The 14,212-nt window shown below is 36.1% G+C and overlaps 1 protein-coding gene across 5 annotated transcripts; it reads left to right on the top strand.

Annotated features, from left to right (window-relative positions):
* The first annotated feature begins 561 nt into the window (after positions 1-561).
* On the top strand, positions 562-12,841 carry si:ch73-237c6.1. 5 transcript variants are annotated; one of them, XM_087262617.1, is made up of 12 exons: positions 562-589; positions 916-998; positions 1,169-1,268; positions 1,560-1,704; positions 3,507-3,673; positions 3,749-3,919; positions 3,996-4,190; positions 4,276-4,449; positions 7,623-7,814; positions 10,133-10,244; positions 10,349-10,457; positions 10,620-12,841. In XM_087262617.1, the coding sequence occupies exons 3-11, from the start codon at positions 1,214-1,216 to the stop codon at positions 10,449-10,451; spliced, it is 1,314 nt and encodes a 437-aa protein (XP_087118743.1). In that variant the 5' UTR covers positions 562-589; positions 916-998; positions 1,169-1,213; the 3' UTR covers positions 10,452-10,457; positions 10,620-12,841. The 5 variants fall into 5 exon arrangements, with proteins under 5 accessions (XP_087118743.1, XP_087118741.1, XP_087118742.1 ...); XM_087262615.1 differs by having other exon boundaries at positions 10,612-12,841; XM_087262616.1 differs by having other exon boundaries at positions 1,145-1,268.
* Positions 12,842-14,212: the final 1,371 nt, after the last annotated feature.

Genomic DNA, 14,212 nt, shown 5'->3' with positions numbered 1-14,212 from the left:
AGTGTTTAATAGAGCCAAGGATGTTGTGCACCTTAAGTCTGTCAGATTAGCTCTAATGATATATAATGTTCAGTGGATGGGTGTTTGCTTATGACTGACAGAATGAGTCTAAAATAGGCAGTGGGATGTTTTTTTAGATAGTCCTGCAAGTGGATATTTTAGTGTGTAACATGTGTTGCTCAATTCACAAAACAATAGCCTGTTGCACAACATGCAGCTCGAAAACATTTCCTTTACCCCGTTTTTTTATGTTTAGTTCTTACTAAACATTCAGCAAAACAAATGTATTAAAAATGTAACAACAGTGAAACTTTAGCTATCTCAAAACGTTCATTACATGTAAAAAAAGTTTAAACATCTTTATTGGAGTGAAAAAACGGGTTCAGGCTTATATATATCAGTCAAACAGTATGACTTATTTTTAAAATCAATGTTTTTCATGATCTTTGGTAATGGTTTGCTATTTTACCATATACGCAAAGTGTGCAAGTAGGTCTACGAATGCCTTGTGCTGATGTTTTTTTTTTTTTTTTGTCTAAACGCCCCCTAGCCTGGACCATCAGCCCAGAAACAGCCATGCACGGACCGCGTAAGTAGCCTACATTTTGCTCTCAAATCTCTAATAGATTTCAGGTATTATGCAGCTTTTATCTGCTACATTGTTTTATGCAAGCTGCTGGGTTATTATACAAAGTTTGAAAAGAAGGAATTTGATTGTACGCGACACACACACACACACACACACACACACACACACACACACACACACACACACAACTGTTGAACTGTTTCAGGGGTGGAACTGAAACTATTGTTTTCTCGTAAAACATCAGATAAATGCCGATGATTTTGCAAAATCGTAAAGGAAGCTGGTTTAAATGTTTCGCAATTAACCATCCCTGTTTTCATTAACAGTTTAGAAGATTATTAAGAGTCATTCAAGGGGTTAAAAAGACCACAGTACTATTGAACGGCCACAAAAAAGGGAAGCAAGCGAGGTAAGTGGGACAAAAAAATTGGTCAAAATATTTATAATATATGACCTTAACGTTTGAATCTTTATTTATTTGCATGATTAAAACTCTTGCTTAAAAACCTGCGACAGCATTTGTTTGGAGTTGTTTTTATGCTGTTTTACTCACAGGCATTTCTGAATTTTGTGTACAAGTCCTGACACATTCAGAACCAAAGATATCATAACACAGATTCAGCCATGAATCCGAATTTGCTGTGGATTTTGCTTCTTGGGATTTATGTGCAGCAATCAGGTTGGATTTGTTATGCATAAACATTAAATAATAACTTACATTTTGTACCAAATTATAATGTTCCTTTATGCAGGAAATCAGAAAATACTGATTGATCATTGAGATAATTGAATAATACTATATATATATATATATATATATATACAAATATATATATATATATATATATATATATATATATATATATATATATATATATATATATATATATATATATTTATTTATTTATTTATTTATATATATAAAAATACTAATGAGACAACTGTTCAGTGATTTTGTGTCTTTCTGAAGCTTCACAGATGGTGCAGTGCTTTTCGGCATTTTCCATATCCACCGGGAAGTGTGCTGATCTGTTGGGTGAGACTGAAAAAGATTTTTGTTGCATAAACCCCAGCTATGGCTTCGCTGAAGCAGACGGAGTTTGTAGGAGCTGTGGGTAAGTTTCATTGATGTGTGACAAGAAATTCAAAACCTATCGCAATATGTGATTGAGCGTCTATGTTGATTATTAAAATGAAATACATCCAGTGTATGATTTTAAGGCGAGAATGCCTATTTGAAAGTATCATTTCCATGCATGGATTTTAACATTAAACATATTGAAGTCATCATGACGACGCGGTGGCGCAGTAGGTAGTGCTGTCGCCTCATAGAAGGTCACTGATTTGAGCCTTCGCTGGGTCAGTTGGTGTTTCTGTGTGGAGTTTCCATGTTCTCCCTGCGTGTAGTTCCCCCACATGCTCCGTTTTCCCCCACAAGTCCAAAGACATGCAGCACAGGTGAATTGGGTAAGCTAAATTGTCCGTAGTGTGTGTGTGAATGAGAGTGTATGGGTGTTCCCAGTGATGGGTTGCAGCTGGAAGGGCATCTGCTGTGTAACACATATGCTGGATAAGTTGGTGGTTCATTCTGCTGTGGTGACCCCAGATTAATAAACGAAATGAGACAAAAAGAAAATGAATAAATGTATGAATGAAGCATCATAAAGTATAATGCACTCTGTCAGTTTTGTAAATCATGTTTTGAAGTATATTTGCATGTACATATGCCCACCTTTTTAAAATCTAGTCTGTTGCTACATCATTTCATTGCAGCATTGGAATAATCAAATGGTGATAGTATAGACCATTTTGAGGAATGTAAACAAAACGGTCGCAACGTATTTCCTGTTTTACAATTCATATTTTTACAGCTTCCGAGAATCAAAAAAAGAGTCCAATATTTATATATAATGTTATGATTGCTGTTTTAACATTACGTTATGATTGAATTGCTTCTTGTTACAGTTATGAAATAGTTTGATAACAAGCAGGAAATGTTCTTGGCCCGATGACATGACCACAATAAAATGGTCTATTTTTGTTGCGTTTCTTTTTATTAGAGTCTTTAACCAATCACCCACAACTGCCGCTCACTGGATATTTTCTCTTTTTCGGACCATTTTCTTTAAACCCTAGAGATGGTTTTGCGTGAAAATCCCAGTAGATCAGCAGTTTCTGAAATACTCAGACCAGCCTGTCTGGCACCAACAACCATGTCATGTTCAAAGCCACTTGAATAAGCTTTCTTCCTCATTCTGAAGCTGGGTTTGAACTGCAGCAGAACGTCTTGATCATCTGTACATATTGTATGTGATGGGTGCATTTAAGTGGATATTTTTCACTTCAGAAAGCAATCATTAAAGGCATAGTTCACAATTTTTTTTTATTTACTTGCCATTTACTGGTTTTAAACCTTTTTGAGTTTTCTTCCGTAAAAACAAAAGAAGCTCTTATTTAAGAAAACTGAAAACCAGAAATCATTCACTTCCACTGTAAGAAAACAAATACTATGGAAGTCAATGGTAACAGGTTTCCAGTTTTCTTCAAAATATCTTCTTTTGTGTTCAACAGATGAAAGAAAGTCAAACAGGTATGAAACAAGTGAATGTTGAGTAAATCAATTTGGGTGAACTATCTTTTTAAACCACTTGAGTTGTACTTTTATGATAGATGATTGTACTTTTTGTAGTTTCAAAAATTCAGACAACCTTAGTCTGCCATTATAAACTGAGAAGAGCTAGAAGATTATTTAACGTAAGCCCTAATAGAAAAAAGGCTTAACAGCTAGAATGGGGAAACAGCTTTCATTTATTAGACTTAAATATAGCTCTTCAGGTGACTGAAATTATTGAACTGAGACAAATGAGATCAAACGAAGGATAAACCTTTTAGTGAAGTCTTCTATGTTGACTTGCAGGCATGCGGCATGGAGTGAATGGTCAAGCTGGAGCCAGTGCTCAGTCAGTTGTACTGAGGGAGTTACTCAAAGGCGACGGTTTTGTTACGGAAATGGTAGCTGTTCAGACCCTGAGGATTTAGGAACTATTCAAACCAAACCATGTGTAAAAAAAGACTGCTGCCCAGGTAAGAAGAACATTCATTGATTTACATTTGGTTTCTGTGGTCTTTCTCATGTTTTAAACATTTGTGTTTGTCCAGAGGACGGTGGCTGGTCTAAGTGGGGGAACTGGCAGCCATGTTCAGTAACGTGTGAAAATGGACAAAAAAAGAGGCAAAGAGCCTGTTCTAACCCGGCTCCAAAATGTGGAGGCTCCTGTTCTGGCGAACCGCAAGAAATTGAACCTTGTTCCGCTGACACAGTCTGTCCAAGTAAGTGTAAGTTTTCTTTGTTTCTTTATTTTTGAAGATGCTGGAAATGAAAGTCGTGCTTTCGTTTGATGTCTAGCTCACGGAGGGTGGTCCACCTGGGGAAATTGGGGTCGCTGCCCAGTTACTTGTATCGAGGAAGGACGTAACACCCAAAAAGAAGTTCGTACAAGGACGTGCACCAATCCCTCACCGTCCACCGCTCCACCTGGCAGATTTTGCGAGGGTTCCGAAAAAGACACCCGCCCTTGCAGTGGACTGCCTTTTTGCCCAAGTAATATGCTTTGTGTTCTAATACAACGCCACCCAAAATAACAAGAGAATTTTAGAAACCTAAGCTTTATGGATCTTCTCCACAGTCGATGGAAGCTGGGGCTCCTGGTCAGGTTCCTCAGCCTGCTCTGTGACTTGTGGAGTGGGCCGACAGATGCAGTCACGGATATGTGATTCTCCAAGCCCCAAACATGGCGGTAAACCATGTCATGGCGTAGAACAAAAATCTAGCCTTTGCAGCACTTTAGCCAAGTGTCCAAGTAAGTAGTGTACAAACAAAGTCTTATCCGAGCCATACTTTTTAATGCTTACATAAATGTGCAACCCAGCAGACACACAACATCATAAGATGTTAATATTAGGTTAGATTTAGGTTGCCAGCGTCTAAGGACAATATTTTTTGGACATCAAATAATGATGTGAAATGACGTTAATATTTGGTTGATTTTATATTGTGTTGGAAAGTAAACAAAATCTAACGTCAAGCCAACATCTTAGACCAACGTCATATTGAAGTCAAATACTGACATTTATTTGTCAGGTATGGCAACTAAAATCCAGCATCTGATAGACGTCATAGTGGTAACATCTACACAACGTCAAGCTGTAACATCATTAGACGTTGATGTTTTGTATTTTAGGTTGTGTTGGAAAGTGACTATAATGCAACGTCTGTTTGATGTTGGACATGGACATGGGCCTGACGTTGGGTTCTGACATCAACCCGATTTTCATTTCCAAACAAAATGCAACATCCCACGACGTTGGGGTACAACGTCAATATAATATTATGTTGACGTTTTGTGCCTGCTGGGAAGAACCTAAAATAAGAACCATTTTTTTAAAAAAAGAACCACAAAATGACATTGGGTGACAAAGTATATATATTTTTAATAGAACAAAATATTAAAAGTTGAAAGTACACAGACACGTAATATAGAAGCAAGTGTAAAACACAAGCTCCAACTCAAGCCTACTGTAAGTCGCCCAACAATAATTGAACATTAAATACTAGTTAAAATACCAATAGCAGCAAAGAATACGTGTTCTTGATTTGCTACAAACCAACTTTACATTTCAGCAATTATTTTGCAGAAATATCAGTATATTTGCCTTCTGCAAAGCCAGACTTGGTCCAGTCATGTACCGTAATTTAATGCGGCATGTGGGCCAAGCAAAGGCAAATTGTGTGGGGCAGAGATGGGCCAAAAATATTTTGCTATGTGGGAAGCATAAACAAAACATGGTATAGAAATGTGCAGCGGCTGAGCTGTTTGGAAGCATTTTCGAGAAAACTGTGCAATATTTGGAGAACAGTGATTCTGAAAGATGCATCACATAATTTGCGTTCTGATATTAGCGATAATAATAAAGTTTCATTTTAGAAACAGGGACCTAAAATCTGCGGTAACTTCGATATTACCGGTGAAACTTTTCGCTAAAGTAAATGTTAGCAAGCCCTTTTAACTGTGTTTTACAGTGAATATAGCTTAAGTTACACTCGCGTCAAGCTGCATAAACTGTTCTGAAATACAGTTACAGCAGGCAGGTACAGCATACATAGATAATATTAAACAACTAAACATCAGACCTTCGGTTCCCTTCTTTTTAGGGAAGCAGAAAGTTGCGTCTGAATTGCTCTCTTAGACATTTTGAAAACCGCATAAAACGATCCAATAAACTGTTTTGTGCTAGGTGCCTTAAAGGGGTGGTCCAGAATGCTATTTTTAAGGCTTGGTTGTGTTAATAAGATGCAAAGCAATGTGTGCTCATGTTTAACTTGAAGGAAATCGTGTTATTTTTTCATAAATCTCACTTTGATTATACACAGCTACTCAGCTAACATGAAAACGACTGTCATATTTCCTAGTTTCTCTAAAAGGCCCACCCTCAAGTGACTCTGATTGGTCATCATCATAATATGCTGTGATTCGCCGATCGGCTCCACGTCACGCCCTGACAAGCACGCGCGTTTTGTGTAAACAGTCAGTCAGTCAGTCAGTCAACACGTGTCTGTAACGAGTGAAAATGGGATGCGGCTCCTTTAACTGTTTCTGTGCCTTTTAGTGTGTTTATGCGTGTATACGATGAAGTATCTGTAACACGAGAAGCGCATGTGCGCGGGAGAGATTTTTATTGTTCTTTTTCTCTCATGCTCGGATTAAGTTATTTTCTATGGTGACAGAATAAAGCACAAGATGTGAGATGAGACCTTTGTGAGCCTGGATTGATTTGTTTTTGATGTTACACTCCAGTTGGGAAATCATTGCTGTATTTTTTTTTTTTAAATCAACGCGTTACAGGACGTCTTTCATGCATATGCGGAATATGCCTGTGTAAGTAACATGAATCGTTCACATATCTTTTGCGACTTTATTGTCCGAGTTGTAAAACGCATAGCAAAGCTGCCTATAGAGAGAAACTCTGCCGTCTCCCACAGAGAGACGCAGGTGCTGGCCAAGAGTGCGTGTATGTGTATGTGTGTGTGTGCGTTTACAGCCGTTTGATAAATATGGATTTGTAACGTTAGCTAAGTCGTTAGCGGTTACCATAATTTCCCGTTGTTTACATCTTTGCTACAACACACCGTTAAAGTTAGACACTGTACATGTCATGATCAATTTTAACAAATAAAAACACTTACAGGTCATGACTCAGAGTTCACAGCGTCTCCTTGCTCCATCTTTGAGGAGATTTTAACTGAATCCAGCACTGAACTGGGAGAGATTCTGGAAGCTGTGTTTTGTCAAATCATGCTTGCTATGTATTTTATAGTTCTCTGGAACATAATTAATATTGAACTGTAAGCACTTCTGTGTTTGGGTCGTGTCATTTGGAAGCCCAACAACAGAAACAGAACAGCTCTGTGGAAACAGCAGGATGGCATTTCTCTCTCTGCAGTAACGTTACAGCGCCTATAGCCACGGCCTTTACCTGCGCAGTGTGGGATGCGCAATAACGAACTTTTGTGATCTCACAGGGGGCGGAAGTATTTTTTGTAGTCCCCAAAATTCGTTAATTGTAGGCGTTGCTAAGCTAACTCTGTACAAATCAAGGTCTCCCTTTGCATTAAACTTTGAATATTTTACATTCAGAGATGCTGTTTATGTTCACACAGCTACATTACACATCAACTGAAGTTTAAAATATAATATCGTAGTGGACCACCCCTTTAAGACAATACTGAGTTCTGATCGGTCAATCGTCGTTGTTTGTAAGTCATAAATTAACATAAATAGAAAATTTGAATATATATAATTTGCATGATAAGTTTTACATTACACTCACTTTTGTTAATCGGTGGTTTTACAATGGGGATGCTTTTTGTCAATTCAAGCGCTGGTTATAAATTGACCTTAGAGTATTAGAAAATACATTAATGCGTTCATAACTCATAATTCATAACCATTTTCTCCCTCTTTTTGTCTGCCAGTACATGGGAGGTGGACAGAATGGAGTGAGTGGAGTATTTGTAAATCGCAATCCACTAGAAAAATCACATGCAGAACCAGGGAGGGAACCCGAAGGAAATTACGGGACTGTGTTGGTACAGAACACGAAGGAAAACTCTGCGATGGAGAAATTGTTGAACATGGCAGCTGCTTTGACATTGATAAGTGTGATAGTAAGTGCCAAGAAAAAGCACTAATTTTCACAATCACTAAAATCACAAATTTTGTCTAATACATTTAAAAAAAACAAACAGTACAAACCATTTAAAAATTGTATATATATATATATATATATATATATATATATATATATATATATATATATATATACATATATACATATATATATATATATATATATATATATATATATATATATATATATATACATACAATTAATAATAATGTGGAAACAAGCAAAAAATAACTAATTAAAAACATGATTATATAAGATTTAAAGGGCACCTCTGATGTAAATCAACTTTAGTAAGCTGTTTGGACAGAACTGTGTGTAGGTATAGTGTGTCCACACTAATATTGGAGTAATATAAACACAACAAGTCTCTTTTTTTATTATATTTTATTTCCTGACGTTAAAATAGGGCCCAAATCCCAGTGATTTTGAGGCCCACCGCAACGTGAGGTAGGAGTGTGGTTTTCCCTGCCCACTGAATTGAATGACAGGCGCCATATTTCTATAATAACATGTATACTCATGTCCAAAGAAACAGATTAAAATATTTGTTCCAACTCTCTATGATTTTTTTCACAGTTTTATACGTTTAAAATGTTTTTAAAACGGAGCATGTTTGTAATAAAAGAGTAAAATCACAAAATCTTAACTGCTATAATCACCACGGCTGCATAGTGTCAGTAAACGCTAATATGTGTGTTTGTAGGTGTGTACTGTAAACGGCATGTGTGGGAGACTCATCATTTCAGAACGGCTTGAATAAACTCCACCACAAATACATGAAGTACACTTACTTGGTATTTTTGACTAATGGGCTATATCAGCTTCATCTGTGTCCGTCTCTATTACTGACTGCTGTTTATCCACTGTGACGCATGAGAAGCAAACATGAATGGTGGGCAGGGAGAAGCAGCCACAGGCTATAAAAACAGCTACACTGTACTCAGACAGCAAAATAAGCAGATTGTGGAGGCTATAATAAATGATCTGATAGGTATTTTGAGCTGAAACTTTACAGACACATTCTGGTGGTACCAAAGGCTTGTCTTACATCTTGTAAAAGGGGTAAAATAGTTGTCCTTTTAGAGAAGATTCAAAATATTTGTTTATGGGTTGTATAAATAGGTAATTCTTCAACTACAGGCACTTTTATGTCCTTTGATCAAATATCCAAAAATATATTTAATTTGTTCAAATTTCACTTTCTTTATCAAACTAACAATAAAATGTACTTTAAAAAGATTTACTAGCTTTCTATTATGTATTTTTCATATTATTCAAACTCCTTTTAGGTGTTAAAATCACTGTTTTCACCTTGTTGCACACCCAGAGTTTTAAACTTCAACAATGAAAATAACATTTTAAAATATTATTCATCTGGTATCTATTAATGTGTCTTAATTATAAGTATCTTAGCTCCAGTGAAATATTTTATAGTTATTAATGTGAGACTATTATCAATATTATTTTTATACAAAATATAGCTGTCACACAGTATCAGTGTCATTTCCACCACAACACTGTAATGTCGCCTAAAATGTTCATGTCAATGAAAATGAACAGTGTCATCTAAGAACATGTTCAAGATGGAGGGAATTAAAATTTTTATCAACAACACTTGAAGAAAAATCAAGGTAAATATTGCTTGATAAGGAAACACATTTATTCTACGTCATTTTCAAACATGTTGTACCTTAAAAAATGTTTTAAAAACCAAACAAAATTAAGGTAAGATAAGAGTGTTGTGTACATGTAGGATCAATTCAAAGATAATCGGTGAAGCTATTTTTCATTTTTTCACAATAAACTGTTGAAATGTCATTTCCACCACTGTCATTTCCATCACCACACACAAAATTCTCATCACACATTAAAAGTGTATTCACAATGTGTAAGTTTATGTTCTATTTAATATACAAATTCAGTTTATTTCATTCTAATAAGCTCTTAACCAAACTAATATTAAATTTCAGAGAGTGACAGGTGTACAATTCAGCATACAACTAATTTATTTAATTGACCATTTATTTCATGTGTCCACTGAAAATCATTAAGGTACAATCCCTTTTGTTAATTAAACACTATTAACATATTACTCTTTTGATGTAATGATGTTTGGATACTGTAGTACAGAATTAGGACAGAGCATCAGAATTTGCAATATTTCATAAATTGAATATGATTGCATTTTAAGCTAATTATTCAAATCGCTGAATGATGGTATTAGAAGATGATTGTTCCTAGTTTAAGATCGTAAACTCCACTTCCAAATTGATAACACTTTCTGTCTGTGTTCAGTGGAAGCTATCTTGTCCGAGTGGAGCGAGTGGAGTTACTGCAAACCTGACTGTGGGCAAGACTCCAAACAAACCAGAAGCAGAAAGTGTGTTCCTGACATTTCTGAATACCAGTAAGAGAGGAAAAACATCTTCACGTCCACTACATGCGTACTGTTGGTTGCCAAGTGTTTCATGATGTATTTACGTTTTATTTGGTGTTTCTGATCTGCCATAGATCCGATGACTACAGTCTTTTCTATGGGAAGCCTGTCATTAATTGTGAGAAAGTGAAGGATGAAACCGAAACAAGACCATGCAAAAATGTGCCTCAGTGCTAAGACAAGGTTGTAATATAATTCTGAAAGCACATGTGTTTTAGCTAATTGAAGGAAATTATTATTATTAATATTATAATCTTAACTATAATTATCATTTATATTAAACATAAATAGATTTATTTAACTATAATTATAATTTCTAATCTTAATATTTGTTCAGTTTTTCAGGATGACTAAGCACAGAAGATGGTGAAGATAAGAGGACCAGTAGCTGTAGATGGTAAACTCTTCTGCAGGAGGAAGAACCTTTAAGGGATAGTTCACCAAAGATGACAATTTATTCACTATTTACTCTTCTTCAAGTGGTTCCAAAATGTGTTTTAGAGTTTTTCTTCTGATGCACAAGAAAGATAATATTTTGAAGAAAGTTGAAAACGCATTCATTGTAGGAAAACAAATACCACGGAAGTTAAAGGTGCAGTAGGTGATCAGCCTAAATGCCATCTGTTAGCATATTATCTTCGAAAACATAATCCCTTCCCTGCCGTCCAAGGCCACGCCACCTAAATTTACAAGCGCACACATTACAGATGAGAGAGACCCACTAGATCATGTCATTCGCCAGTTAGAATACTTTATAGTACTTTACTATGGTAATACTACAATCCGAATAGAAAAACTGTACTACATCTAGCATGTTTGTAATTGTGTAGCTAGCAAAACTTGTCATAATGTGCTATAGTTCATGCAGGCAAGTAGAGATATGCGCAGGACTGAATCTTTAGTCCCTCTCCCGCTAGGTTTTATTCCATACCTGACCGCTCCCGCTGTATGTTCAGCCTTTGTTCACCCTCTGCCCACTCTTTCCCGCCCCGTTTTCTACCCGACCAGAATGTTCCCACTAAATTTAGTTCTGGTTCCCAAAATCTCATGTTACAATTAGGCACTACCAAAAGAGAGATAACAGATAAAAGTGTGGGCTGTCCAAGTATTGTTGGCTAAATGTCAGTTTTGTTTGCCCAATTGTGATGAGACTTGAGTGCCTTGAGGTTTGTTTCTGGTGGACTCTTTCAAGGTCAGATACACAAACATATCCACTCAATATATTTGCCAATTACAGATTGTGTTTCATATATCAAATCTGGATTATTTTCAACACACATAGCAGGTATAATTGGGACAAGGAAAAATGTTAAATGTAGAGCGATTAAATAAGCTGGATGCTACAGAGTCCAGACAGCCTATTATAAGTGACACACATCCGCCCGGTGGATGTGCTCGCTCTCTCTCTCTCGCGCTCACTTTCTCTTTCTCTGGGAATTCTATATTCTTAGATCGCCCGCTCCCGTTCAAATTAAACGAGTTACTGACCGCTACTCCATTTTATTCTCAGGTTTCTAAGTTTCCGCGTCACAAGAAATCTAGTCTGGTCCCGTGGCTCCTGTGGTACAGGCGCAGGAATGCAGACCTCTACATGCAAAGATTGCTGCTCTCACTCTCTCACGCGCTTTGTTCTAAAGCGACTACTTAGAGGTTGGCCAGCAGACTGCAGGAATTACACTTATTTCTAAGCCATACGTACATACTATTTCATGCCGGACATTCAGAGTAGCATGCTGAACAATATAGGGAGTGCGTCACAGGTTGTCATTGTTCAAAAATGAACCAATGCGAATATAAAACCAACTTCACCTCAGTAAAGCAGGCTAATCTACATTATCGATGCTGTAAAAGGTCCCTTATGAAACTGAAAATAGACACATCAATCCTTTGCCGGAAGATTTCAGTGGCTGAACAACACTTCTGTGCATTTATCCTATTTGTAAAACAACACAGCACTACCATACACGTGCAGGCTATACGTTAACCCATGATACCTGAACAGTAAATGAAACGTTCAGAAAGGCGTTGAGGCACTGTTCAGACTTGTCAGCAACCAGTTGTTCTGGTTCTTAGCTTATCTGCATTGTATTGAGGTTGCATGCAAGAGGCGACCCGCACAGGCGAACTAAATAAGTCAGTGTGTTGAGGTTTTGACTGATGCACATGCCATACACCAGTGTTTGGACCTTTTGGTTGCTTCATATTAATTGCTACAGGTGAAAACCACTCTTTTTCGCTATCCACTGATCAGTTTTGGGATATGTGGTTAATTTTACATGCCTCCTTTCAGACGAGTGGAAGAAGAACATCCAAAACTCACATTTTATTTTCTCATTGTTTTTGATTCTTATTAAGAGTTAGAAATGTCCACTTTAGTAGAATTTACATAGACAAACATTTACTATATTACATTTCCAATTTATGTAACATTCAATTCTAAATATGCTTTTTTTTATCTAAATAGTACTTCCCAATTTACTTGTTTTCTGAGTGATAAAAAGAAATCCAAAGTCCCTTCTGTAAAAACATGTATATATCAACAAAATAAAACATGCATTTTGAACTTAGATTTATCTGATGTCCAGATTCTATTTTGTAATTAATGCATGCCTGATACAGCTTGTGCAATTTTATTTTAAAGTTCATTCCTTAAAACATGTAACATAAAACAACTGTTTTGCTTTACAATTTGTATAATTATTATTATTATTATTGTTGTTGTTGTATTACAATCTGATTTACAAATTAGAGAAAAAAAGTAAAGTTGGTCTAAAGTAAAAATATATTTATGACAAGATAATCTTGTACAAAATAACAATTGACCATGACCACGCAATAAATATTTGCATATATAGTACAGTAAACTCTGTATAATCAAAGTGAAAACAGTCTGTCATCTGTGTGAACAAGGTCAAGTTTACTTTTCTTTTCAAAAGCTTATTTGAACTTCTTAAGTGTCTGTTTCATCTACAAAATTCTGTTGCTAATAACTTGTTCACATTTGTCCATGATTAAATGTTTTTTTATTGCCTAGTTAAAAAAATAACAATGTTTTAGCAAAACAAAGTCAAAGTGTTTGCGTGTTTGTGTGAAAAATGCGTTGCCTGATGTATTCCTGACTTACTGTATGTTAATATTTAGCTTTTGAATATCTAACTTTACAGTTACTATGCTGAAGCAAAGCTTACAAATTTATAAAACCTATGATGAAACTTAAACTGATCCAGAAACATTGATATACATGAAACATATGGTTGATAAGCCATCAAGAATATATATGATGACAAATACTACAGAAATCTATGCAGACTTACTGGCAAGTCAACCTGCCAGACACACCAAATGTTAACTAAAACATGACTTCAAAACCATGTCATTAATCATTTAACAAACTACAACATATGATAACTCTGATATGTACATATATGTTTTTTTAGTAAGTGGGTTACGCAATTCTGAGACTTTAATAAAGCAAAAAAGCGAGTTCTGGCTAACTAGCCTGTTTGGTTTACGGGCCAGCTTCGAAGTTTCCCAGCGGTTGATCAAATATAGATACAGTCTTCGTACGTAAAGTTAAGTTGTTTTGAGACTCAAATGAGCTCATAGTCCGTCGGTTTACATCAGTTTTGTCATCGCCATGTCCCCTTGTCTCTTATTCCACACATGCTAACGTTAGGCTGAGGTTAGCACTAGCTAGCTTAAGGCTAATATGTTTTTGTTTTTTATTTTGTTGTACACTCTCACAAATTCGTCGTCAAAATGCTGCGAATAAAAAAAGGTTTAAAATAGAAAACTGATGTTTTTTTCATCGCGGTTTTCTATAACATCCATTCCGCTTTAGCAGTGGCGCAAAAAGGGGGTATGCAGTGTATGCGGCGCATAGGGGCGCCACTCATGGGGGGGCGCCATTGTGCCAAAACTATTTTTGAAATTATACA

This window comes from Danio rerio, chromosome 8, assembly GCF_052040795.2.
Source record: "Danio rerio strain M-AB ecotype USA chromosome 8, GRCz13ab, whole genome shotgun sequence".
Lineage (NCBI taxonomy): Eukaryota > Metazoa > Chordata > Actinopteri > Cypriniformes > Danionidae > Danio > Danio rerio.
Note: the sequence above shows the minus strand (reverse complement) of the source record. Positions and strands in the feature narration are given on the sequence as shown.

What these genes read in the sequence shown, in the direction of transcription:
- si:ch73-237c6.1 (XM_087262617.1), top strand. Translation starts at nt 1,214, where the DNA reads ATGAATCCGAATTTGCTGTGGATTTTGCTTCTTGGGATTTATGTGCAG. An exon ending in GATTTATGTGCAGCAATCAG is followed by an intron (nt 1,269 to 1,559) that starts GTTGGATTTGTT and finishes GTCTTTCTGAAG; the next exon opens with CTTCACAGATGGTGCAGTGC. An exon ending in CACTTTAGCCAAGTGTCCAA is followed by an intron (nt 4,450 to 7,622) that starts GTAAGTAGTGTA and finishes TTTGTCTGCCAG; the next exon opens with TACATGGGAGGTGGACAGAA.